The sequence below is a fragment of the Saccostrea echinata genome, unplaced genomic scaffold (genome assembly GCF_033153115.1).
Source record: "Saccostrea echinata isolate AGI-Se365-2 ecotype Australia unplaced genomic scaffold, CSIRO_AGI_Sech_v1 ptg000029l, whole genome shotgun sequence".
NCBI lineage: Eukaryota > Metazoa > Mollusca > Bivalvia > Ostreida > Ostreidae > Saccostrea > Saccostrea echinata.
Genome location: NW_026889778.1, coordinates 38,079,865 through 38,104,852, shown reverse-complemented (window position 1 = coordinate 38,104,852; position 24,988 = coordinate 38,079,865). Strand labels below are relative to the sequence as shown.

General features: G+C 31.2%; 1 protein-coding gene across 1 annotated transcript; it reads left to right on the top strand.

Moving 5' to 3' along the window:
* The first annotated feature begins 4,191 nt into the window (after positions 1-4,191).
* On the top strand, positions 4,192-21,328 carry LOC133195900 (hepatocyte growth factor receptor-like). The gene is made up of 19 exons (XM_061331878.1): positions 4,192-5,214; positions 5,396-5,593; positions 5,946-6,080; positions 6,647-6,811; positions 7,068-7,207; positions 7,494-7,626; positions 7,858-7,982; positions 8,111-8,314; positions 8,787-8,883; positions 9,454-9,687; positions 11,513-11,674; positions 11,868-12,162; positions 12,751-12,909; positions 13,152-13,235; positions 15,096-15,274; positions 18,443-18,552; positions 18,955-19,114; positions 19,481-19,617; positions 19,822-21,328. Exons 1-19 carry the CDS (start codon positions 4,207-4,209, stop codon positions 20,060-20,062), a joined length of 3,966 nt encoding a protein of 1,321 aa, XP_061187862.1. The 5' UTR covers positions 4,192-4,206; the 3' UTR covers positions 20,063-21,328.
* The last annotated feature ends 3,660 nt before the right edge of the window (positions 21,329-24,988 follow it).

Genomic DNA, 24,988 nt, shown 5'->3' with positions numbered 1-24,988 from the left:
ATAGAGTAGAACAGTAAAATCGACTGCGCGTTTACTTGTACAACAATGTTTTGAATACTAAATAGAAAACCAGTACAAAATAGATGCCAAATATCCGGAAAGGCCAAAACAGTAAATTCGACTTAATGACTTCTTTCAAAACTTCTATAAAACACTACTTAATAATTTTGTTTCATGACACATACTTTTCAAATATAAAATACAACATATGTTTATCTACAGATTTGTGAAAAGTAATTAACATTTTGTAAATATGGGATTATTACTTACTACATGTAGTTTATCTACATGAACTATTAAACAAAATATAAAAATGAAAATAAAGGAAAATACAAAGTAAATCTACATTACCTGAAAAACAGGACAGGAGACAGTCTTAAAATCAAAGCTGTTTATTCGTGAATGTCCGTCGCAAAAGTGATCGGACAAAAACCCGATAGCGTCCCCTGTCCAGGTGTTGAGTTATTCTTGCCACTAATTGTTACAAAAGGGCGTTAATCTAAAAGGACTCATACTCGACATCAAACGGAAGATTAACAATAGGGCTTTACGGCAAAATAGAATTTAAGTAATTAAGAAAACAAAATTCCATTTGCGGAAAACTAAGAAAAGCACAGATTTTACACGAAAGGATGACACTAATTGATTTCACAACTTTTCTCAAGAAAACTGACAAAGGACCTCAAGTTATTATTTCTTTTAAATCCAAAGCCATGAATTTTATTGCAGTAAATAAAAATACCAACTGGTAAATAAAAATTAATGAAATAAAAATAATTTGAAATTGATAATAAATTTATACTAAATATATAGTAAAAATAGAAAATATATCAGAGGGTCAATTTTACACTATGATAAATGTATCCAATCCTTAAGGGGTCGTTGTTTTCAAACACGCTTGGGTATTTTTTTGTTTAAAAAAATATGCTTGTGATATTATAGAGAGGGGGGGGGGGGTCATTTAAGCAAGCAAAAATAGTTTCAACCTACATAACATTGTAAGAAAAAATACAAAATGACCACGGACCATTTTTATTTATTTAGACAAATATTATGTACTTGAACAATGCATGCGCATATTACTGAATTTACATTAATATTTTTATCGCGCTTAAGTGTTGCCAAGTTTTGGTTATTATGAATCCAAACGTCAATTACAGTGTTTACGAATCCAAAGACCACTTACCAATGAAAGTTTTTATAAAAACAAAAACGCTGTACAGAAATTTACGAGTTGCAAATAAAAAAAAAACTGTAATGACCAGAGAGCAAAAACAGGTAAGAGTAAATAGGAAAATCTTTATTTTAAAATGATATAACTGTTTAAATAAGAGTGCGAGTGGAGTATCATCCGGTGCAATGGGATGTAGTCATAAGATATTGTCAAAGTGAATATGAATTAGTGGAGCCGGTTACTGGAACCTGTTTGAATGAGTCTGCTAAATATATACATGTATGTAGAGGATATTTGCAATTTAGAGATTACCGGTATATTTGTCTCTGACTATTCCAGGAAGATCCCTGCTTATACAGATACCAGTCGATGTGATTTACGATGACTCAATCCTTCCTTCCTTTTCCAATCGAGGGACTAAGAGGGATACTTTTAAAACTTTGTGCTGGAGAAAGAGAAAAGTGCTTTTATCATACAGTATTGGCAACAATGTGGAGTGCTTATGAGAGCATTTTACAGTGATGGTAAGCTCCTTTTTTAAAGTTATAATTGTTGTCTAATAAAATTTTTTGCAACTGGTAAAAACTGCTTTTTCTATGAAAAAGGAAAACGGAAAAAGTACCATTTTTACTAATGGTTGAAACTCACTTTTACGAAAAAAAAAATTGCTTATTAATAATTTTCTTGTTTTGCTACATTTCATATTTTATTTTTAAACTGACGTTCATTTCATTTTATGAAATCTATCAATTTGATACCAAGAGGTACTAACTGCCAGGCAGTAACCTTTTCCCAATTTACTATGAAAATGGATTCTTGGTACTGACAAATTACAAAAATGCTATCGTATTTGAATGCCATATTACCAAATTTAACATTAAGAATGTAGATGTTTTTATGAGCTTTTGGCTCAAAGAGGATTCATAAAGTATACCTTTTGATATATAAAGCTTTATTAGATGCATATTCATTACTTTTGTGTGTCTTGTAAGTTTAGTTTTACTTCACAAAACCAAAACTCAAATTTGCATTACAATTTTGTGATAAAATGATTTAGTCAAAGGAAGAATGAAATACAGTTTAATATATTACTAGAAAATAAATGTAGTTAAACCAAATACTTGTAGATAATATAGCATTCTTTCTGCGCGAAAAATCCTTTCAAGCTAAAGGTAATTAATGGGACATTTTTTCCAGATTATGCAAAATCTTCCTCCAAATTATACCGATGATACAAACTTCTTTTGAAAATCAAGAAATAAACAACTAAATCATGTTATATAAGTAAAATGAATGTTTGACCTCATAGATTCTAAATTTATTTTTAAAGTTTCACAAAAATACCCTATAATGATATTAAAAGTTGTATAGAATTTTAAAGATGCTCACAGAAAGGTACAATTTTGAACATCACAGATAGTTTACAATATCTTGATATTTTAGGAATGAAAAGGTGAAGATAACGAATAGTAATCGATCTAAAAAAAATATCAAGCGATACAAATCTGTGAACAGGACATAAAACACGGACCCCGAAAATTCCTAAGGTTGGATCAGGTGCATAGGAGGAGTAAGCATCCCCTTTTGACGGGTTCCGTCGTGAGCCCTATGTATTGAACATGTAGACGGAATAATCCGTAGTCAAATTCAGTATATAAACAAAAGGCCTATCATTTGATATAAAACACATCAGCCAAGATACGACCCAATAAAATTTGATATTTTTTATCATTTACAATCGAAAAAGGTCTCTCTCTCTCTCTCTCTCTCTCTCTCTCTCTCTCCAGGTATCCGTTTTTTGTTTGTACTATATAGTAACGTATATGGTACATTTTATGATCAAACTTTTTTCCCCAAAAAACTGTTTGAATATGTTTTTAAATCGAGAAATAAATTCGTATATTACAAAACAATCTGACCCGTGTACATATCGGTACGGTTTAGATCGTGCGAACAATTTGATCAAAATCAATTTTCCAGAAATAAAACAACAGTATTCCTGTATAAGGAAATAAATATTTATTATGGAACATTATTCAAAATAATTTACTTAACATTTTGCAACATTCGGAAATAAGTGTTTTTCTCTCTGATTTTTTTTTTTTTTTTGCACTGAGTTCATTTATTTAAAAAAAAAGAAGACTCAAAAAATAACTGCTTAGGACATATTTTGAAACATGCCGGGACGAATGTGTACAACCTTATATTGGTCGATCAAGTGACTACCGAACAGGTCTTTATGGCAATCAGCATTTTCTTGTCTTTCCAATTCTTCTTACCATTTAGAAAGCCTGATAACAGTTACACATACAAAATATTGTTCATTTTGACAGTTTTGGTACGGTCCCGGGACTTTTATACTAATGCTGGTTTTCTTTATTCATTTCGAACTGATTTTCTATGCTCTCTGATTCAGACGGATGATATGAAAGCATCTAAACCTTATATCTGTTGAATTGCTAAATAAACCCAAATTTTGTTCTTGGAAAATAAATCCATAGTGACGTCAGTTCTGTTAGAATGACTATTCCATTTTTATTGGAACAAAGGTCAATCTACTTTTTCCTCATGAGTATTGGTCTTTTAAGTGTTTGGTCAAGCGAGTTACCTGATTTTTTCACAAATAATTTAATATCATTGATTCTTATTTTGCTCTATGATAAAAAGCCTTAATTCATTGAGCAAGTATATTTTTGGAACCTTATAAAATTTTTTTTTACAATGCGGTAAACTTAATAAACGTTTTAATTAATTGTTTATTAGTGAAGTTATTTTAACTAGTATGATTTCATTACCGTCATATGTTTCAAGGGTTTATTTTGTATGCACATTTTCATACAATGGAGACATTTACAATAGATTTATTGACTGAAAAAATCATGTGAAACTAGTCATATGTTTTTTTAGTTTCCATTCCAAGACAATTTTGTGTACTTTAAATGCCATAATTCCTGTCTTAAAGTATATTTTAGAATTTAAAATTGACTGTGGCTGTCATCCATATATATGTTGTTTATTTAGATATCGCAAGAATGTTTTATATGAAGAACTACGCAATTGTTTTTCTTATACTAATCAACTTTAAAATTGCCACATCATTTTACACAACAAGAAAAACGGATGATTCAACTTCAGACCTTCGAAAAATCGCCATTCATCGAAACACTGGGGAAATTTATGTTGGAGGAAAAAACGCTCTTTTACGATTTAATTCAAAATTCGAAAATGCGTCTAGCATTTCTTTTAGAAGAAAGTATTGTGTGCAAAATCAAATCAGTATTTGTGGAAATGCAACAGCTCCGGATGATATAGTGGAGGTTTTAGAGTATTTACCAGAAATAAAGAAAACACTGATGTGTGGATCACTGGAACATAAAAGTTGTAATTTACTGTCTGGAAAAGAGATATCGCCATTATCTGATAAGAAAGCAAACTATATAGACAGTAGAAAAGGTTCCATACTTGTTCCGATACAAAAAGAACAGACTTGGATCTACTTTATTGGAACAAGTTGGGATGGAGGGAATTCAGTGGAAAGTGAATTTTCCTTCAAAAAGTTATATAACGAGGAATTTTTGGACGAATCCGTGTACTCTAAAATGAAACTTTGTGACCAAGAACGACGAAAATCGAATCTAAAATTTATTTATGGATTCCAAGATGAAGAGTTTGTTTATTCAATCTATCTAAAAATAAGAATGGAAGATTCTAGAAACTATTATGAAACCAAACTATCTCGAATTTGCAAAAACGACGATTACATGGGTTCATTTAGTGAAAGAATATTGTCCTGTAATCAACATAACATTGCTACTGCTGCATATTATTTGACTAATGGGACTTTGTATGTGGCTTTTGGAACGGGAAGCCATTCTCTTGAAGCCCTCCCATCGTCTGTTGTGTGTATGTTGGACATCCAGGAAATCAATAAAATGTTTACGTTTACGCATATCAGTTGTTATTCAAATATTAAGAAGAGTGGATATACTCCTCCTCGTTGGAATAACTGTGAGCATAGAAGATGCAACAAGGATTCAGATGTGAGTTAAAATCTTATTTAAAGCATTATCAATAATTCATTTTATAACTCCTTTAATATTTATTACATTGATGTTATAGAATTACAAACTATAAACTTTGATTTATAAAAATGTTTCCAGTTAGTTGATGACAAAGTGACATATTTTTAATATCTTACAATTACTTATGTTCATGTTTCAGATTCCGGCAGGGAGAATTTGTACAAATGGTAAACTACGCTCTCTATATGGAATTGAAAGTATAGCACCCATACCTGGAAGTCAAGCCGAGATTTATAGACATGAGAAGAAGTTATTTACGAGTGTTTTCTCAAATGGAATGACAGAATATCAAAATCCTTTAGTATGGATTGGAACAAACGATGGGTTTCTTTTAAAAGTATTTTGTTTTTACTTTCTTTTAAAAAACATTATCTTTAAATAATATAATAAACGATAACATCTTTTGCCTTGCAGATTACATGATCTGATTTAAAAAAAAAAGGGGGGGGGGCAAGATATCTATATTTAGCGAAAGTATTTTTTACAAATAATGGCCCGATGAAAATTAATCACTTTACAGTATATCACATACAAACATATTTGAAATTACTTTTCTTTTATATCTATGTGTCTTATCTGATTCATAGCATCCATTGAAAACTCTAACTTCTATATATGTTTCATACCTTCATGTACATATGGATATACTTTGATATTTTCTTGATAAATAAAATATTGTTATCCTTCAGGTAGGCAGTACTTCACCTACTGGGTCTCGGGTCTACGTCGAATTTGATCTCACAAAAAATAGAAGTGTAAAAATAGAACCTGATGTAGAGATTGTTGAGGAAGGAAAGTACGCCTACATTCTGTATGGTAATAAGGTGCGTGAGAAAAAAAGAAATTCTGAAATATTGCTGTAACGCATCTCTAAAAATTGGCTCGCTACGATTTTATATTATTGCGTTCACCTTTTATAAGAGTGTGTGTAGTGATTTCAGTAGAAGTAGGAAACATCGTATGCACTTAATTTATTACTGCTTTGTTGTCTTTTTATTGGTTGTCAGTATATTTAGTTAAAAGTAGGAATAAGTTATGCTTTGCCAAGATGTTTTCATCGATGTGAATTTGGCACACTATAGTTTCGTATAATCTGAAAATATACAAAACTTCTCTGAAAATGTTATTTTTAAAAATGAAAAAAAAAAAATGCTTGGCGCCAACCACAAATGCATAACATCCTTTGAATGTCATTTGCCATATGCATACAATATTGTAGCCTCAAAATAGTACTATGCAAAAATATCGAAGAATTCATTTCATAACGTTGTGCAAATATGAATTAATTTGGTCATTCAGTATTATACAATTTATGAAATATTTCAGAATAACCCTTGTAAATGATTTAAGCTTTAATTTAAACAATTTTTGAATTAATTTTATGAACTAGGTTTCCAAATTTCCTCTTGATTCCTGTCAAATCCATACAACTTGTGGAGCTTGTGTTTTGAGTGGTGATCCTTTAGGATGTGGTTGGTGCAAAGATGTCTGTCTGAAGAAAGACCTGTGTAAGTCCACATGGTACAATGATAGTTGCCCGCCATTTATACACGAGGTAAATACTGATCTCTGATCTGCATGAACTCTTTGCAATCTAGAGTTGAAAACAGGGGGAAAACAAGTTTTAGGCATTCGTTTTTCTAGCTGTGATAGTTGAAACTTCTGAGTACTTTTAAAATTTGCAGTCTAAGAAATGTTTTAGCATATGCTTCCTATAGCTACATGTAACATTTTTAAGTATTTTTTTTCGATATTAACATCCAATGTCTATTGCAAAGTGTTACATATTATGTTTGCTTGTTTAATACCAGGTATTTCCTACCAGTGGACCAACAGAAGGTGGGACAGTTCTTACCTTAAAGGGAAGGAATTTTGGATCCTCGAATCTAAATCCTCCCTCAATATCTGTGGGGAAAACAAAATGTGAAAATGTCACTTGGAATGATACGAAGTAAGCATATTTTATTTTCAATTAGAAAGGTCGAATATATTTTTAGGATCAGTTATTGTAAGAAGGAAAAAATATTTCAGAAACAAAAACTCTAAATCCTTTATCGTATGGCTCGATTATAAAATATCATCAACAAAGTCTCTCTGAATTATTAGCATATACTTTTAATTTATATGCAGGGCAAGATGTTATAACTCTAAGGACTATATGTCACTCTAAGGAGCATTTTAAGACTTGTATCTATGCTAATGTACATGTTACGCTATTATTCCTTTTGGGTTTCTAGCATTCAGTGTGTCCTCCCGATGTCCAAAAATTTTACTGATGTGGTCATTGTAAAAACATATCCTCAGAATTCAACACATGGATATAAAATTAAGGGAGATTCAGAAATTGGCATTTATAATTTCTCATTCAAGGTACATAAGCATTTCTCTTGAGATTCTTGATAAAAAAATTAAATTCCAATATATATTTGTCATATGATCTGAACCGATTACAGTATCGATCAAAAATCTGAAATCATCTAACTATAGATCATGATATAATGATATTAAGAAATCGTTTGTAAAATTTCCCGAATCTGCTCAAAGAAAGACAATTTACAGCAGAAACGTGTTAACTACATGTGCAATAATGAATATACATAGGTCCCGATTGTGATGTCAGTGAGTCCCACATTTGGTCCACGACATGGAAATACCATTGTTACCATCACCGGTGAAAATCTGGATATTGGATCAAAAACTTCTCTGTCAATGTGTAAAATGATAAGGTAACTTTTCGCTTTAGGTGTCAATTGTCTTTTTTCATTTAATATTATTTTATTTTAATTATTAGATGCATTGAATTGAAGTTTTTGATATGATTATTGTGTGATCTATGAAAAATATTTTATTTTAGGATAAATTCCTCTAGCATTCTTTGTAAAATAAATGAATGTCTGATAGTTCGGTCTGGAAGTGAAGGCTTTAAACCCATTAAGCAATGTCCATATTGTGATGATTTCGTGATTGAAATAGACAATTTCAAATTTTGGAATAAAACATTCTGCTACAAACCAAACCCTGTTGTTCAAAATATTTCACGAACAAGTACAATGAAAAGGTAAGATAGTTGGCAAATATGATTCAAATTATACAAAGATCTTTAGTTATTGAATGTTACTAGTATGACAATTAGTATTTCATCATGCTTCATGAAGGTTAAAATTTTCTTCAACCGATGAAGTTCATCTATTCGTTTAAAAGGTATTAGATTTGTTTAAAAAGCAAAGGTAGTGTTTGCATGTTTGTTTGAGAAGACACTGTATAGCTTTTCTTCGTTGCTGTTTTTTTCTTTTAAAAAACACTATTTTTTTTTTTATGCATACACAAGATTCTGTGCAAAACAAAGCCAATTAATATAGTGTAATATATATTATAATTATAAAGCTACTTAGCTTTGGAGGAAATATTTTATGAAATTCGTACTGAGTGATGTAAATTTTTTATTTGATTTTTTAAAAAATAAAAGTAATACCTCAAAATATTTCATAATTTTTATTCAGTTTTTAGATTTTTGCATCACTTTCTTGTAGTGGTGGGTTGAGGTTCAAAATATCAGGACGTCATTTTGGTTCTGTACACTCATATGTGTTCCGTACCATAATTAATTCCACATACATCAAAGATATGGTAAAAGAATAAATTGAATACTTTTCTTTTTAATATTTCATTACCTTGATAGTTTCATTGGAGTATTAAACTAAAAATATCATTTCTTTTTTCCTGTTTTTTAATAATTTCTAATAATTATTAATAATGAATGAGAAAAAAATGTGCATCTGCTAGTGCAAATATCAAGGCACGTCTTAGAGCATTTTTGACGAATTATATTCTGCAGATTTCATTTGTTTGTTGTATTTGTACATGTTTAAGTGTGCTATGTAACACAATGTTTTACTTAATTTTCTGACAATTAATGTCCAAGCTTTGGCTGCCTATCTTAAACACTCTCGGCATTATGGGAATGAATGGGCTATGCAACTTCCGCTAAGATGACATTCATGTCATTCTTCTTTTTTTCTTAGGATTAATAAAATTTGTTTCTGAGTTTGCACCCTGTCCTTCCAGAAATTTTTATTTTACTGCTAGAAAGTTTATTTAAACTGTAAAAATTTCAACATCAAATTCAGAAAACTCATCAAGTTTGAACCAATAATATATTAAGCTTCTTTTTCTAAGCGAGCGATATTTTTTTTCCAGAATTGCACTCAAATTAATGGAACTGAAATAATATGTAAGACGCCAAACTTGTCAAATATATCCGAAGTGAGGCGAGCACAAGTTGTTTTACTTCTGGAAGACGATGCCTTCTATTGGAAGTCCTGGAATAATCAGAAACCCGTGCATTGGAAAGTTTACCAAGATCCTCATTTTAACACCCTCAGAACCTCTCTTTCTAAAGAAGTGTTACATGATACTCGCCTGGAGCTAAAGGTAATATCTATATATTAACATTATAGTTTTCTTTCCATTTATCAATTTTAATTAAGAGTGATTAAATAGACAGATTAGATTCCGAATAAAATATTTATTGGTAGAAACTCAATTTCTAATCAGTTCTTTAATGTCCAAATTAATGATATAAATTGATTATTAGTAAAAGCATAACCTAACAATAGTTAACTTTATTTTACTAAGCTAATTAAAGTGATAACTTTGACACTGTACAATGTAGAGTATTGAAAGACATTAGATTTTAAAAAAGTATCAAAGTAAAATTCATATTCAAAATAATATGTATTGCATGCAAAGTGCATGGAATTATTCGAAGTACAAGACTCAACAGATATCTTTGTTAAAAGCAGAAAGTCTGCAAAACTTCATACTGAAACTGAGACTGATTTATTTGATTAAACGCCTATTTTTACACAAATGTATTCAATGGCGTTGTACAGTAAAGCTGTAAAAAATATTAACATATTATATACAAATATACATGGAGAGTAATCATTAAAATAAAGCATCAAAGTCCCTAAAGAAGTAATTTTTTAAGTTGTTTTTGAAATCATCAATAGATTTTGATTGTTTGATATACAAAGGCAGTTCATTCCACAATTTTGGTCCGATGGTACTAAAACTCCTGTCGCCGAAAGTTTTTCTTTTATTAAATGGGACTATGTATCAGCTTTCGGAATTTCGGGAAGAGCGCAATTTTTGATTTGAAGTTTGTTTTGACAGAAGTTCAATTAAATATTCCGGTGCTTGACCCACTGAACAATTATACATGAATGTCAGAATCTTGAATGATATTCTAGTTTTGATTGGAAGCCAGTGGAGATCAAATAGAGATTCTTTTGAACTGTCAAATTTCCTGCGATTTAAAACCAATTTGGCACACATGTTTTGAATTCGTTGCATTTTATTAATTTCGTATTGTGCTGTACCGAATAAAATAACATTGCAATAGCCTAAATGTGAAATAAGTAATGATAGAACCAAAATTCCCGTAGCCTCCTTTGTTATATATTTACGAATGTTTTTGATCCTTAGATAATTAAACATTGCTGTGCGACATTTCCTATTTACATGTTCTTTGAAATTAAGATTTTCATTCAAAAATGCACCCAAGTATCGTATACGTTTGACGGGTTTTATTTCATTTTCATTAATGTTGATCACTTTTGTAGCACATTTTTTTGGTTGTTTTTTACTCTCAAATAGAATAAATTCTGTTTTTGATGCATTCATTTTAAGTTAATTAGCGTTCATCCAGTTGTTAATAATCTTTGCACAATCCTCAAGCTCGCGAATAGCCTCAATTTCGCTGTTTTGACGTCGGGTTAAAGCCTATGATACCTATGTTGTGAAAAAAATTCAAACTTTGAATTAAACTTCGAATATAGTTATCACTTCTAAAACTTTGATTTACAATTGTGAATATAGTTATCAGTCTTAAAACTTTGATTTACAATCGTGATAAATTTGACACTTTGATTTAGCATATCTTTGACACTTTTATTTAATACATTGATAGTTATTGACACTATATAGTGGTCACTATGAGACTATAGTATTACAGTATAGCAATAAGTTTGAACACTTGATTAACTGTAGTCAGGCATAGTAAACTATAATAACTATAATATCTTTTACATGTATCAGGTTCTGTGTATGTATTTCATCACACATATCATGGAGGATTTCCAAAATATCCTCGATATTTAAGCTAAATAATCTTAAGACTTTTAGACAAAAATTATGAATTTCCATTTATTATTACTTTTGATATGAAACTTAAACCTGGAATAACTTGTTTCAGGGAAGAAACCTTGATGGTTTACGGCCTGAGGATATAGTTGTTACCTTAGATGAAATAGAATGTCCAGTGATTGATGTCCAGTCTTCCTTATTAAAATGTGATCTAACGACAGCAATTGAACGATACAACATTCTAGAAAGAGACATGGCATTTAAAGTGGAGGTAACTGATAAAATAGACAAATCACCGTGCTTATGAATATACAGTACTGATGAATATTTACATTATTAATGCTACCTCCCAAAATACATGAAAGTTTTAATATGCAAAATTATAACAATATCATATAATGAATAATTACTTGAAACAAAAATAATCTTTTATAGTCGTAATACTGTATCCTTCGTTTCGGCAGGTATCAATCGGAAATCTCAGACTCTTACTCGGGGATATGACTCTAAAGCACCAAGTAAAATTACACCTAGCTGGCAATAAGACAGTCATACCTATTTCCTTGATCAGCTTTTTTATAGTTCTTCTAATAATTTGTGCCATATGTATGAAGGTTAATAGAATAGGACCATTTAAACGAAAGATTCTTCATCACGAGTCCTCCGTGGTTTTCCAAGCTGAGAATCACACTGCTCCAGTGTCCCGAAGATTACTTCCGGATCCAGACCCTGAGAGCAGCACGAGTGCCAGACTAAATGGTACATATATAGAAAAGTACAAGCATATTTTTTAAGTAATTGAAGAAATCTGTCTAAACTTTTTTTTTATCCTTAAGAAACATAAGCTGTAATGTAGAGGTCACGGTCATTATGTTTAGAAGCAGAACAACTGAAATAGCAATGTAATAAATCAATAATAATTTTTTAAAAACAAACTGTGGTTTACAGTACACAAAATGGATATTTTTCTTCAAGTCATGCATTTATAAATATTACTTTGCAAAAAGCATAGACTTTCCGAAAAAAAGAGTATAGTTCATCAGGATTTTACAATGAAATTGCTTTAAAATTCAAATGGTAAATAAGCAATTTGGAGAAGATCTTTGTCATTGGAACAAAGTATATTTTTCCTGTTGGGAATAATTTTCGGTCATAGGGATGAACTCATAGCAATTGCTACCCCTTTTAAATGACTCCATACTACGGAAATAATACAAGTGTTTAAATCATCCTGGAATTCGGGAATCATAACCTACTAGCAATACTTATATAATTTTGACATATATTTAGCTAGTTCAGTTGTATTTCAACAGCACAATCTCACAATTTTTATTATGTCTTTTGTAGATTATGTCCGAGATCTGGATGGCATGATTATAGAAAAACGATCGTTTGATGAACTGGACAGTGATTTCTGTGTCACGGTTCAAGTGCTCGAAAAACAAAACCTCCTGATAGATGGAGATAACTTAAGATTTGACCGTAACTGCGGTAACTTAGGGCGAGGTAACGTCAATTGTCATGTTTACCTCTTATCAATCCTTGTATAAGTGCTGTATCTACTCATATATAAGTACCTCATGATTCACAGAAGTGACATTGCATTTTTCAAAACTTAATAATGATTCAGATTAATTTCTTCATAAGGTCTGACTATTTCAGATGAAACTTAAGATATTAGCATGTTGACAGTGTCTCATGCATATTCTGACGTTCTTTCATTTTAATTACGTTGTATTTTTTTTTAGGGAACTTTGGTTGTGTATATAAAGCTTTTCTTAGGAGACCAGAAGAACATCTTGAGCTTACTGTTGCTGTGAAGACAATCATAAGTACGAACTACTTAATTCATCGATAAGATTGTTGAATGTTATTAAACCAATACTTACATGACTGATTATGCTTTTCTTAAGATTTACAACATGCTGGAAGAATATTAAATCTTGAATTCAAATCCATTATCATATTATCATCAATATATTCCTGTTAAGGACATACGCAACGTAGTTTTGAAATTAATTTTCTTATTGTCTATGATTTAAGAGCTACAATACGTAGAGGACCTTTTTGCGATTTTATAATGTATTGTAATGCTTTACACCTTCTCGTAATCAAATGTATAGGAAATACTGGCAAAACTATATTTTGATAAGTGTTAATTTCTCTTAATAAGAACGCAATAATTTTCATCATTTGATATCTATTCAAAACTCCTGGTAATGTATGCTGATATTTTGTGGAAGGACATCTGATGGTATTTTGATTTTAAATGAAGAATAATTTGAAAAATATATCAGTGGAAAAGATACATTGCAGAGTATATGTACGTTGCGCATGCCCTTAATATTTTGAACTCATTATGTCTCCCACACCTGCTTTTTCCCCATTGCCTTTTCCATCTTTACAACGACTAAAAGAAAATTCCATTTGTGAAACAAATCAAAGCTTAAATTCGTGCGTGGTTAATCGTGATGCATTTCAGCTCAAGATCATTCATCGTCCAGAAACTCAGGTCAGGGCAAAGTGACATTGAAATTGTGTTCACATGTATGTCAGAACTGTGCAACCCTTGATTTTACACAAAAGAACATTTGAATATGTACTTTGTTTGAAAAGTGGCTAAGAAATGCTGCTTCAACGTAACATTTTCATCTCAGAAAAAATAAAATATCAATGCCTGTAATAAATGCCATATTTTACCAAGGAATACCATATAACATACATGTACCACCACAAATGTGTCAATTACAAATACATGTATATACAGTATACGGTACATTCTATAATTTCATCAATGGCAAATAAAATTTCTTGCTGAGCCGTCCGATTTTAGTCATTCAATATGTTTTATGCGTATACTTGAAGATCTGTATGCATAGACTTGGGATTTTATTTTGAAAACAAAACCTGTCCATGTTAATGTATGAATTTCATGTGTGCCGAATGTATTCTACATGCTCACTGAAAACGGGCAAATGTAAATGGCGTTAAACTCAGGAACAAAGAATGAAGACATATGCTTTTCGTCGACATAATGTATAGAGTAATTTTGCCCCACAAGAAAAGGGTGATTCAGTTTAGGCAGAAAATAACTGCTAAAACATTGTCACTCCAGACTCTGAAACAAGAAAGTCTATCGTATCTATACATGCATCATATTTTCAATTACGGGTTAAAGTTTTTAAAATTGTACCATCATAGTTTAGATTAAAATCATCTTTAGAGAATATTCTAAGCTTTCAGGTCAGGTTTCTTCACAGAAGAATTGTTAAATATGGTGTATTAATTCTAAATATGCATGAAGTTTAAAAAAGTTTTGTTCTGAAAAAATCTTTTGAATGAAACTATTTTAAACCACAATTTTTATTTACATGTATTTTCTTGTGGGATAGGCTAAATGCCGTAATGTTGTTAAGAAGGATGAGCGTAATGTATATTTTGAGTATTTATAGTAATTAACGGTTAATGACATTGGCTTCCATTTATGGAAATCGCCCATACCTGTTTAATATAAAATCAAGTTCTCCCAAAGTTTTGAAATTACTGTATTTGTCAATGTTGTATAACATTTCCTCAGTATTTCTAGTCATTGAAATTTTATTTTGCACCTGTAGTAATTTACATCAATATATTTTTGCGAGTAATTAAGTCGTATTAAAAATATGTTGTTTTTTTTTCATGTTATTTGGAAGGATCCAGCGATGCAGATGTGACGGCGTTCTTAAATGAAGCATTGATCATGAAGGATTTCAACCATCCGAATGTCCTTACGTTAATAGGAATAACTCTGGACAAGGGGGAGTTCCCAATGGTCATTCTACCATTTATGCAAAATGGATCCCTATTGTCTTACATAAGGAATGAAAATAATGTAAGTTATCCATTAATATATAGCAAGTTTTATGATTCAGTGCCATTTAAGGGATCTTGAAAATGTTTAATAAATTGTAAATAGAAATAGCATTATATACATGTATCTGAAACATCAAATTGTCGTTACAACGTTAGAATCTCTAGAATAAACTCTGAACAGATATCTGCTCTTGAAAACTTTTAGATTGATATTCCCCTAACATCGTATTCAAAGAGCAAGAGCCACTTTGGGCCTTTTTTGGCCTTGTGAATTTCTGAAAATTCAAAACTGTATAGTATTAGTCAACAAGGCAATAAATAATACTTGAACACTTGGTAAATGAATATCTACTGAAAATAACGTAATTTTCTTTCTAGTCAATGCATTATGACGTCATGAATTGCGTCATTATTCACATGTCCTGAATATTTCTTCAAAAATGGCCAAAATGTGATGCCATTTTTCAACATTTCGTATACAGCACAACCTCCGATCCAAAATGTGTAACTATATTATAAAAGAACTGTTAATGAAGATTTTAAAACATATTTTAATTTTTGGATCGAGGGGTGTGCTCATATTTTAATTCTTTGCTGAAGGTTCTCAAAAACACCTGTTTTCTGCAAAATTCAATAACATTGCAATTTCACACAACCTGTTTTTCAATGCCTGGACTCTTCAAAGGAAATTCTAGTTTATAAACTGAAAGCACTAGGTCTCTACTTTATATTAATGTTGAAAATGGTACACGGGGTATTAGTCAATAATTTGGTATACCTACAGGGCCATTTTATGCATAAAGTGAACCTAGCTCTTTGAATTGTGATCTTAAGAGCAATGTTAAAGACAATTAAGTATGTTATCTCGCCCTATAAATATTATCTGGAGGCGTCCAAAAAAAACAAACAAACAAACACAAAAAAAAACAACCAAAAAAAAAAAAAAAAAAAAAAAAAAAAAACCCAAAAAAAACTAACCACCACTTATTAAGGTTTAAGAGCTCGGTCGTAATACATGTATTTCACAGTACTACCCACCTAAACCAGCATTCGGCTTTTTTCCTTTAATTTTGAATTACCTTTATGTTTTGCTATTTTTTAGAAAAACTAAAACCTCACTGGTATAAAAGTTCTGAACGTTTTCGATCAGTGATGGATGTGTATTTTGGGCCACATGAAATAAAACTCTATAAATTACAACTTCAGGCACTTTTCCTCTTTAACATGATTTTTAGGTCATCTAAGCCAATCAGGTGATCTAATCCTATCTGTTTTTGTCTGTCGTCGTCGGTCGTCCATCGTGCTTAAAGGTCGTAAACTTTTGAACATTTTCAGTTTCTTCTCTTGAATTCTCAACCAATTTTGGCAAAAAGCATCATTAGGAATCCGTGGTCCCTGCTCCCCTTGGGCCTGAGGGGTTGGGCTAAAACCATCTAAATTAATGCTATCTTTAAAAATCTTCTTCACTCCTGAACATCAAGAAATCAAACTTTTAGCATGATAGGCATTAATATCTCTGCCAAAACTGTGAATTCATGATCCCAGAGTCAGGGGTTCTGGAGTTAGGGTGGAGCTCTAATAATCATACAGTGAAAATGCGAAAATTCTTTTAAAAAAATTCTTCTCTCCACCTGTATCTTTAGCTTATAAACTGACTGCAGGGTTATGAAAAACAAAGGTGTCTCTTCCAAATTCCTGAGCTTTGTAGCCAAGGTCAGGGGTTCTGGTGTGGGGGTAGGCTCTGTTGATAATACATTAAAAATGCACTATTTTGTTGAAAATTCCTTCTTTGATCCTGCGTATTAAGCAAACAAAGTTAGTGCATTTTGATGAGCAAGGGTGCCTCTTAAAAAATTATAAATTTCGTATCCTATGGGTCATGGGTTCTGGTTTTAGGGCCGGGCTGTATTGTTTATATTGTGAATATGCATTAATTCTTTAAAAGTGTTCTTCTTTAATATGTTCATTGATATTCAGCAGATAAGCTACATGTAAGTTCATAGATATGGTGCGCACGTTGTGAAATTTGTGGTCCTAAGGGCAGGGGTCTTGGTTTTGGGGGAGGGACTCAGTTAAATATATAGAGAAAATGCATATTTTTTTAAAAATTCTTTTTCTCTGTTTCTAGGTACTAAGCAAACAAAGTAAGTGCAAGGCTATCATGAGCAAGGGTGCTTGTACCAAAATTATGATTTTGAAGGCCCCTTGGTCAAGGATTCTAGTTTTAGGGGTGGGCTTTTATTGATAATATAATTAAAATGCATTATTGGTTTGAAAGTCTAGTTCTCTCCCTGGGTATTAAGCAGATGGATTAAGGTCATGGTTATAATGGGCAAGGGTGCCTCTTCCGAAATCGTGAAATTCATTTTCCCTGGATCAGGGGTTCTGGTGTTAGGGCGGTGTTCGATAAATCAGATATTGAAAATGCATAAATTACGTCCTTGGGTTTTTAGCAGGCAAATTCAAGGAATGGTTATGATGAGCAAGGATGCCTCTTCCAAAATTGTGAATTTCTCAGCCCCTGGGCCTAGGGTCTCTGGAACTAGGGTGGGGCTCTATTGATTATATCAGTGAAAATACATAAATTCTTCGAAAATCCTCTTCTCTGCATCTGGGTACTATGCAAACGAACTAAGTGCATAGTTATAATGTGCAAGTGTGCCTCTTCAAAAATTGTTAATTTCATTGCCCGTGCCCCTGGGTACGGGATTCTGGTGTCAGGGTTGGGCTGTGTTGAATCTATAGTGAAAAAAGCACTATTCTTTGAAAATCATTTTCACTGTTTCTGGTTGTCTAGGAGGCACACAGAGTACAAAATTGTAATAAGCAATTGTAATAAGCAGAGGTATTTTTATCAGATTTTTCAAATTATGGACCACTTGGTCAACTGTTCTGGTGCTGGGCAGGCATCAATCAATTCGTAGTCCACTGAAATAATTCATTCCCCTTTGTTATTCACCTATGATAAGTGATCAATGTATAAAATGATAATTGAAATAATAATGTAATTGAAAGGTCAATTGAGAAAGAAACTTATACAGGCATTTTTATGATATATAATACAGAAAGTCCTTTTATAGTTTCTAACTGTTGAAAAAAGTGGTAAATAATAGATAATTAAAGAGACTGTTTAATTTTTTTTTTTTTTTTTTTACAAAAAATTAAAAAGATAAAAATCTATTTTCAGATGCCGACTGTAAAAATGCTGGTAACCTATGGTCTTCATATAGCACGTGGTATGGAGTATATGGCTGAAAATAAGTTTGTCCATAGAGATTTAGCAGCAAGAAATTGCATGTATGGGTCTTTTTGAAATTTAATAGGATTTTCTAGTTTGGCAGAGATATACAAAAGCCTTTCTTGCCAACGGAGTCTGGAGTTTAAATACTGTTTATTATGTGTTTGCCTTCAATATGCTCCTTGACAATTGGAAAATATTTTCAATGAATATATCAATCACTTGTGTTTCATTTAATAACTTTATAAAGTCATTCTGAGAATTATTTCATATTCATTGCTATGAGTTTAACAAGAAAATGTTTAAAGCTTAAAAATGATTGATTGATTAATGGATATTGTTTAACGCCGAGCCGGCAACATTTCAGCCATATTTCAGGCGGACTTAAGGTTGTTTTAAAGGATTTGTTCATTATCTAGTAAGTGAATCCACTTTTACATAATTATTTTCTTTCTGAATAGGCTGGACTCCAATTTTATCGTAAAAGTTGCAGATTTTGGGCTTACTCGGGATGTTTATTCCAAACAATATTACAGTAGTGAAAACAAAGAACGTCTGCCAGTCAAATGGATGGCTCCTGAGAGTTTGGAACAGGGAAAATACTCAGCAAAATCAGATGTTGTATGTTGATATTCGTGCTTATAGCGTTTTATGCATTTTGTATTTGGTTTTGTAAAATGTTTGTTTATAAAGAAAACAATTGAAGAATATCACCAAGAAAAAACCTTCTCTAACATTTTGTATAATCCATATATAAGTTTTCAATACTTAATCTACATCAACATATCTTTTAATAGCAAGAAAGTATCCAGTGTACCTGTGCTTAAGAACAAAAAAAAAATAACTCGTCATATTCGATTGGCTAAAAGATTTGCTCATAAATAAAAATAAAGTTGAAAAAAGTGAATGGTTTGTGTAAACTTTTATTTTTATTCTTAGCATTAACTAAAGATATGAAATATAATGAAGTACTATTTATTTATCAAGTGGTCTTATGGAGTGTTGTTGTGGGAGTTAATGACAAGAGGAGCTATCCCCTACCCGGAAGTGGACAACTGGGATGTGTGCACTTACATTAAAACCGGAAGGCGACTGCAACGACCAGAATATTGTCCTCCCCATTTGTAAGGCTTTAGAAATTTTCCTATTGAGTGATGCTATTATCTACTATCAAACATTTTATTTAGACTATTTGTTTTTGCATTTACCGAAATCTTACTTAATTTTCTCAAGTTTCCTTTAAAATGTACAAAAAAATGTTATATCACCAGAATAGTTTATACTCGTTTAATGAATTATTAATTAATAAATGATATTCATTATAAAAGGTATCGACTTATGAGAATGTGCTGGCAGGAGAATCCGATGCAGCGACCTCCATTCAGTCGAATGAGAGAAGAAATTGAAAAGTTATTAGATATTAAGGGGAATGGTAAGATGGTAGGGGACACCCAAGTTGATCTTGAGCGATGTACGAACTATCATTACATGGACGAAGTGAGTCTCGCTCGACAAAGGAGTCTAAGCACCAAGTGGTCAACTTCGTCGGAGGATGCCGCTCTCTTGTAAGGAATATTGCAAAGAGACCATGAGCCCTTTGGAGTGTGTCCCCGAGGATGTACTTCTGTTTGTTGCCCATAACTTTATTTAAGGCAATGAAGGGTAGATATCTATTGTACGATGAACTGTAGTTATGAAATACACTGTTCAGTTTTAAAACAATAACCAATTAAAGTTTTACAAGGTTCTGAAATAAACTTTCCACTTTTTTTTTTATACATTTCTGTGAGTTGAATTGTTTATGAATTGTTTAATGCAATTTTTCTTTCTTTTTTTCTTTTTTATTATATTTTATTTGTTTGTCTGCAGAGAGCAGTCCATTTGTAACTATTATTCCATGGTTTTATGACAGCAATTTGATCAAACTATTGGTGCTTATCACATAGTGATTGTTTCTAAAGCTGTTTTAGTAGATAAGAAATATATTTAAAGTTCTTTTTTCTTTTATACTAAAGAGAACTGGATTTTCATGGTAGTTTTTCTGACAATTAGTATTTCGATCTCCTGGAAAAGAAGAACAATGTCTAAAGATAACATATAATTGCATTAAATTGCACCGGTCGGCAGGGGATGTTCACTCCTCCATGGCACCTGATTCCACCTCTGATGGTTTAGAGGTCCGTGTTTGCTCTGCTACTGATTTGCATTGTTTGAATGAACTTTTGAGCTTGAATACTGTTCGTTTTTTTATTTTTTTATTTTTTTTTTTATTTTATTTTTTTTTTATAAATATCAAGTTATTACTGGAACATCTCAACCTAATAATAGTCTATGGCTAAAAAAAAAAATATTTCATATTTTTATGGAGCTATTGCAAAATTTGATGAATTCCCAGCCTCAATATCATAACAAAGATATGTGAGTGGTATTTTTTTTTTATCATACTTCAAAAGCATATCATAGATGAAGCTCAAAAATATTTCAAAACTTTTTTCGACATATTTTCTTTCTTTCTTTCTTTTTTTTTTTGAAATAGGTTTATTTAATTCAAATCAATTTTAGTTTTTTTTATTTGTCATTGTCAGATATAAATTTTGGGCACAAAAATATATTTACATTATTTTTGTTTCACTGCCTTACTTGGTTCTTTAGATACAGATGTATAATAAATATTGCATCATGTATATTTTGATCTCCTGTTAGTTGTCCTTTTTATCCCAGACTAGGGCAAAGATTTACACTACTACCATGACTGTAAATATTTAATGTTTACTGTATAGGGCTTTTGTTGTATGACTTTGAAATGTATTTAATAAAAAAATGTTTTATATCAAATCCTGGTGTATGGTACTTTATTTGACCTTGAGCAAACTTAAAGTTTGTACGCTTAATTTACACGTTGATCTTAATTTTGCAGGTCGCTAAGAAAAATCAAACTTTTACACTGAATATTAATTATTAAATAATTATTTTGTTTTCGATTTTTGTCGATGTCAGAGCTGGATCCAGAACCAGAGTGCAATACAATTACAACATGAAATTATACAATTCATGTATGCATTGTTATGATCTATTAATCTGTCAAAAGTCAAAATAAATTTGGTCACTCAAATGTCACGCCCAGAAATATAAGAATGGTTCTTTCTTTTCTCTTTTAATGCTACCTGATATGTATTTACATTTTATCCTTACAAACACACATTTCCTTTTTGCTTTTTCTTTTTGTCAATTGATGCATTTACACTACAGATGGAATGAGAAAATAACGAACAGTGATCATTCTCAAACGTCCAATTAAAAATGCAAATTACGAGCACAGTCAACACACACCTTTGAAACTAGAAGTGGAATCAGGTGCCATAGAGGTGTAAGCACCCGTTTAAGTCGGCCGTGTGCTCCTTGTCATGATCAGTTAAACAAAATCTGACTGTCACGGTGATAATCGTAATTTAAATTAAGATGATATAGTTCCAAAGTTTCAAACAAATCTTGAATCAAATCCTTTTCATGGAACGTGAATATTTCTTGCTCTGAAAGATTATTACGACTAACACCAGTAAAAAGTGTATGACCTGTAGGTTCACATATGATTGGCTAAAAAATATTCGACTTTCCACAATTTATTAAATTGTCCTGAATTTTTTATCACCCTAAATGAAATATGGAGATAACGAACAGTATTCAAGCTAAAAGTCCATTAAAACAATACAAATCGGGAGCAGAGCTAACAAGGACCTCCAAAAATCAGAGATGGGAAAAGGTGCCACGGAGGAGTGAGTATTCCCTTCCTACCAGTCACACCCGCCGTGTGCTCCTTGTCATGATCGAGAAATGACCGATAAATGTTTGTCCTTCTTTGGAGAAGGAAGCTCCAAACATAATACTTTTAATCTACTCTGTATTTTCAAACACTTTCAAATATTGCAAAGAAATAAAACCAAGACCTTTGAAAGTAATACTTTCTCTTGAATTGTACTGTGATCGTTTCAGTTACAGTGTCACAACTGGTGCCTATTTTATTTGATAAGCAATCCACCAAACGCGGTCACCCCATGATCATCGCTTTCGATTCCACCTCCATTATTTGCAGCTGTTCTTACAAATACGTCATCTCCTTTATTGAAGAGGACCACACAGGTGCCACTAACATTTTCATTGCAAGAAGTACCAACACTAAGAAAAACTTACAACATGAAAGTTTATTTAAGGCAAAGGGTTTTCATAATCCCATAGGTCCGCCACAGTTACAATTGTCGTCGTTATTTAAATCAATATATAAATTTATAGATAAAATGAACCTCCAATTTATATACCGTTTTTCAGTTTCTAATGCTAAACCGTTAATTTACTCTAATTAGGACCCATTGTTTGCCCTGCACAATCAATTACTTCTAGATCTCCCTGGACACATGAATGAAAAGAAACAAGCAATATTTTTACACTTCACGATAATTAAATTTTTAATATCAACTAATTCATGCTTTAATAGGTAGAACAGGTAACCACTTCACTAAATTGAATTGGCACTGCGAGTCAAACATTGTACGTGTATTGTAATCATGTATTTTTGTAATGTTGAAAAATTAACGAGTAGATATACGAAAATATAGTCTTATGACTCTAAACTGCTTTTAAAGTGTTTTTTTATTCACAAATTTAAAAATACTTCAGATCAATAATTAAAATATAGAGATATAAGCGTGATTGTGTGACCTACAAGAATTTCCTCCGTCCTTTAATGAACACTGTAGGTGTATAATTTACCTTTTCCTAAACAAAATTATTTAAAAAAAAAATTAGGGTTAAATGCTTAAAGGGTGTTAAAACTGGCACTATTAATTTCAGATTCTATAAGGTATTAGTGTTGGAGGTCTTTTTTCACAGTTATATATGTTTCGGTCGCGAAATGACCGCGAATGTTAGCACATTGCGTATGTCTTGCGCCACAGTTAAATTTTAAATGATGGAGAACCCTGGATAAATAAAAATTAAAACTAAAAAATTCAGTAAGTAGGTAAAATAAACTTACCACGCAGAGAATTTCATATCATGTAGAGCAAGGACAAAATTTTACCTGGCAATGTAAGAAGGTCAAACGAGACATGATTATACAGAGTAGTTAAGGTGCTTTATGGAAATCTCGATAAACTGTTGTGAAAAAAAGACATTCTTCAGAATGAAAGAATTTTCTTCTTAGAACTTTACCAATATTGGACAAACAAAATAAGGGATAAATTGAATATTGAAGATGGTTGAATTTTATATTAAGACTGGACACGTGATGTGACAATTATCTAGAGGGTTTTTTTATTAGGTATATATTTGCAATCCAATATGCCTGCAGTATTGAGGTCATCTTTACATTTTAAAGATTGCAAGGGCGTAATCAAAGTTGAATTCATAGTTTGAATTATAAATACATGTATCTTCAATATCTTTTGAATAGAGTTTTTGAAAAATGCTGCAAAGTTTAACAGATTCCACTATCAAATCGTTAAAAATCATCGTTATTAGACCGTGTGCTGGATATTTCTTTTTCTAGATATCTGCAAAAAAAAATCAGAGTAAATAATTCATTTCGCAAATTTCCTCAAGTTCACAGTACTTTTCTAATAGAATAATGCCAAATAGTTTTATGTACAAAAGCTTATCATGATACAATGAATTAAGATCCGCTCATATATTTTAAACAAATATACGATAAATAAATATTAATTTTAATATGTTAATTTTCATTTTTTATTTTTTTACTACACATGCATTTGTCGCCTGGATCAAAAGATTATCATAAATTGAATTCCTACTAAAAGGACGTGGTAGAAAAAAAAGAGAAAAACTACATTGATGGCAAGCCCCTTTACTATTTATTAGAAAAATAAGATATCACTGTAATTTAGGATATATCTCTTATTTTAATGGGATATCTCTTTAATAATAGAGATATTTCTCAATTAATAGAGATATATTTTTCACAATACAAATAAAGAATTGTACAATACAAATGGAGAATTATAGAATACAAATGTAAAATTTACAATACAAATGACAAATTATAGAATAAAAATGGAAAATTTTACAATACAAATTGAAAATTATACAATACAAATGGAAAAGATCGAATATTGCAACATTTGACATGACATATTTTGAATAGGTCTGTGGATGTGTCGCAAAAACATACATGTGTTATAATATTTTCATGCAATATTATATACATGTACTTATATGAAAATATTTTTTATTGATCATTTATTAGGAAGACTACTATCCTTAGACCCCACCCCGTATTTCTATTCGGGTAAGATGATACGAAGAGGCATTTATATTTTTTGTTATAGATTTAAATTTCAGAAATTGATATCAAAGTATGATGCTACCATAGGTTTTAATAGACAGACAAATGATACAGAGAGAGAAATTCACCCTGCATTCATCCACAATGCATGCACTGTATGAAAAATAATCCTACGTTGTATTTTTTTTATATATCAAGCA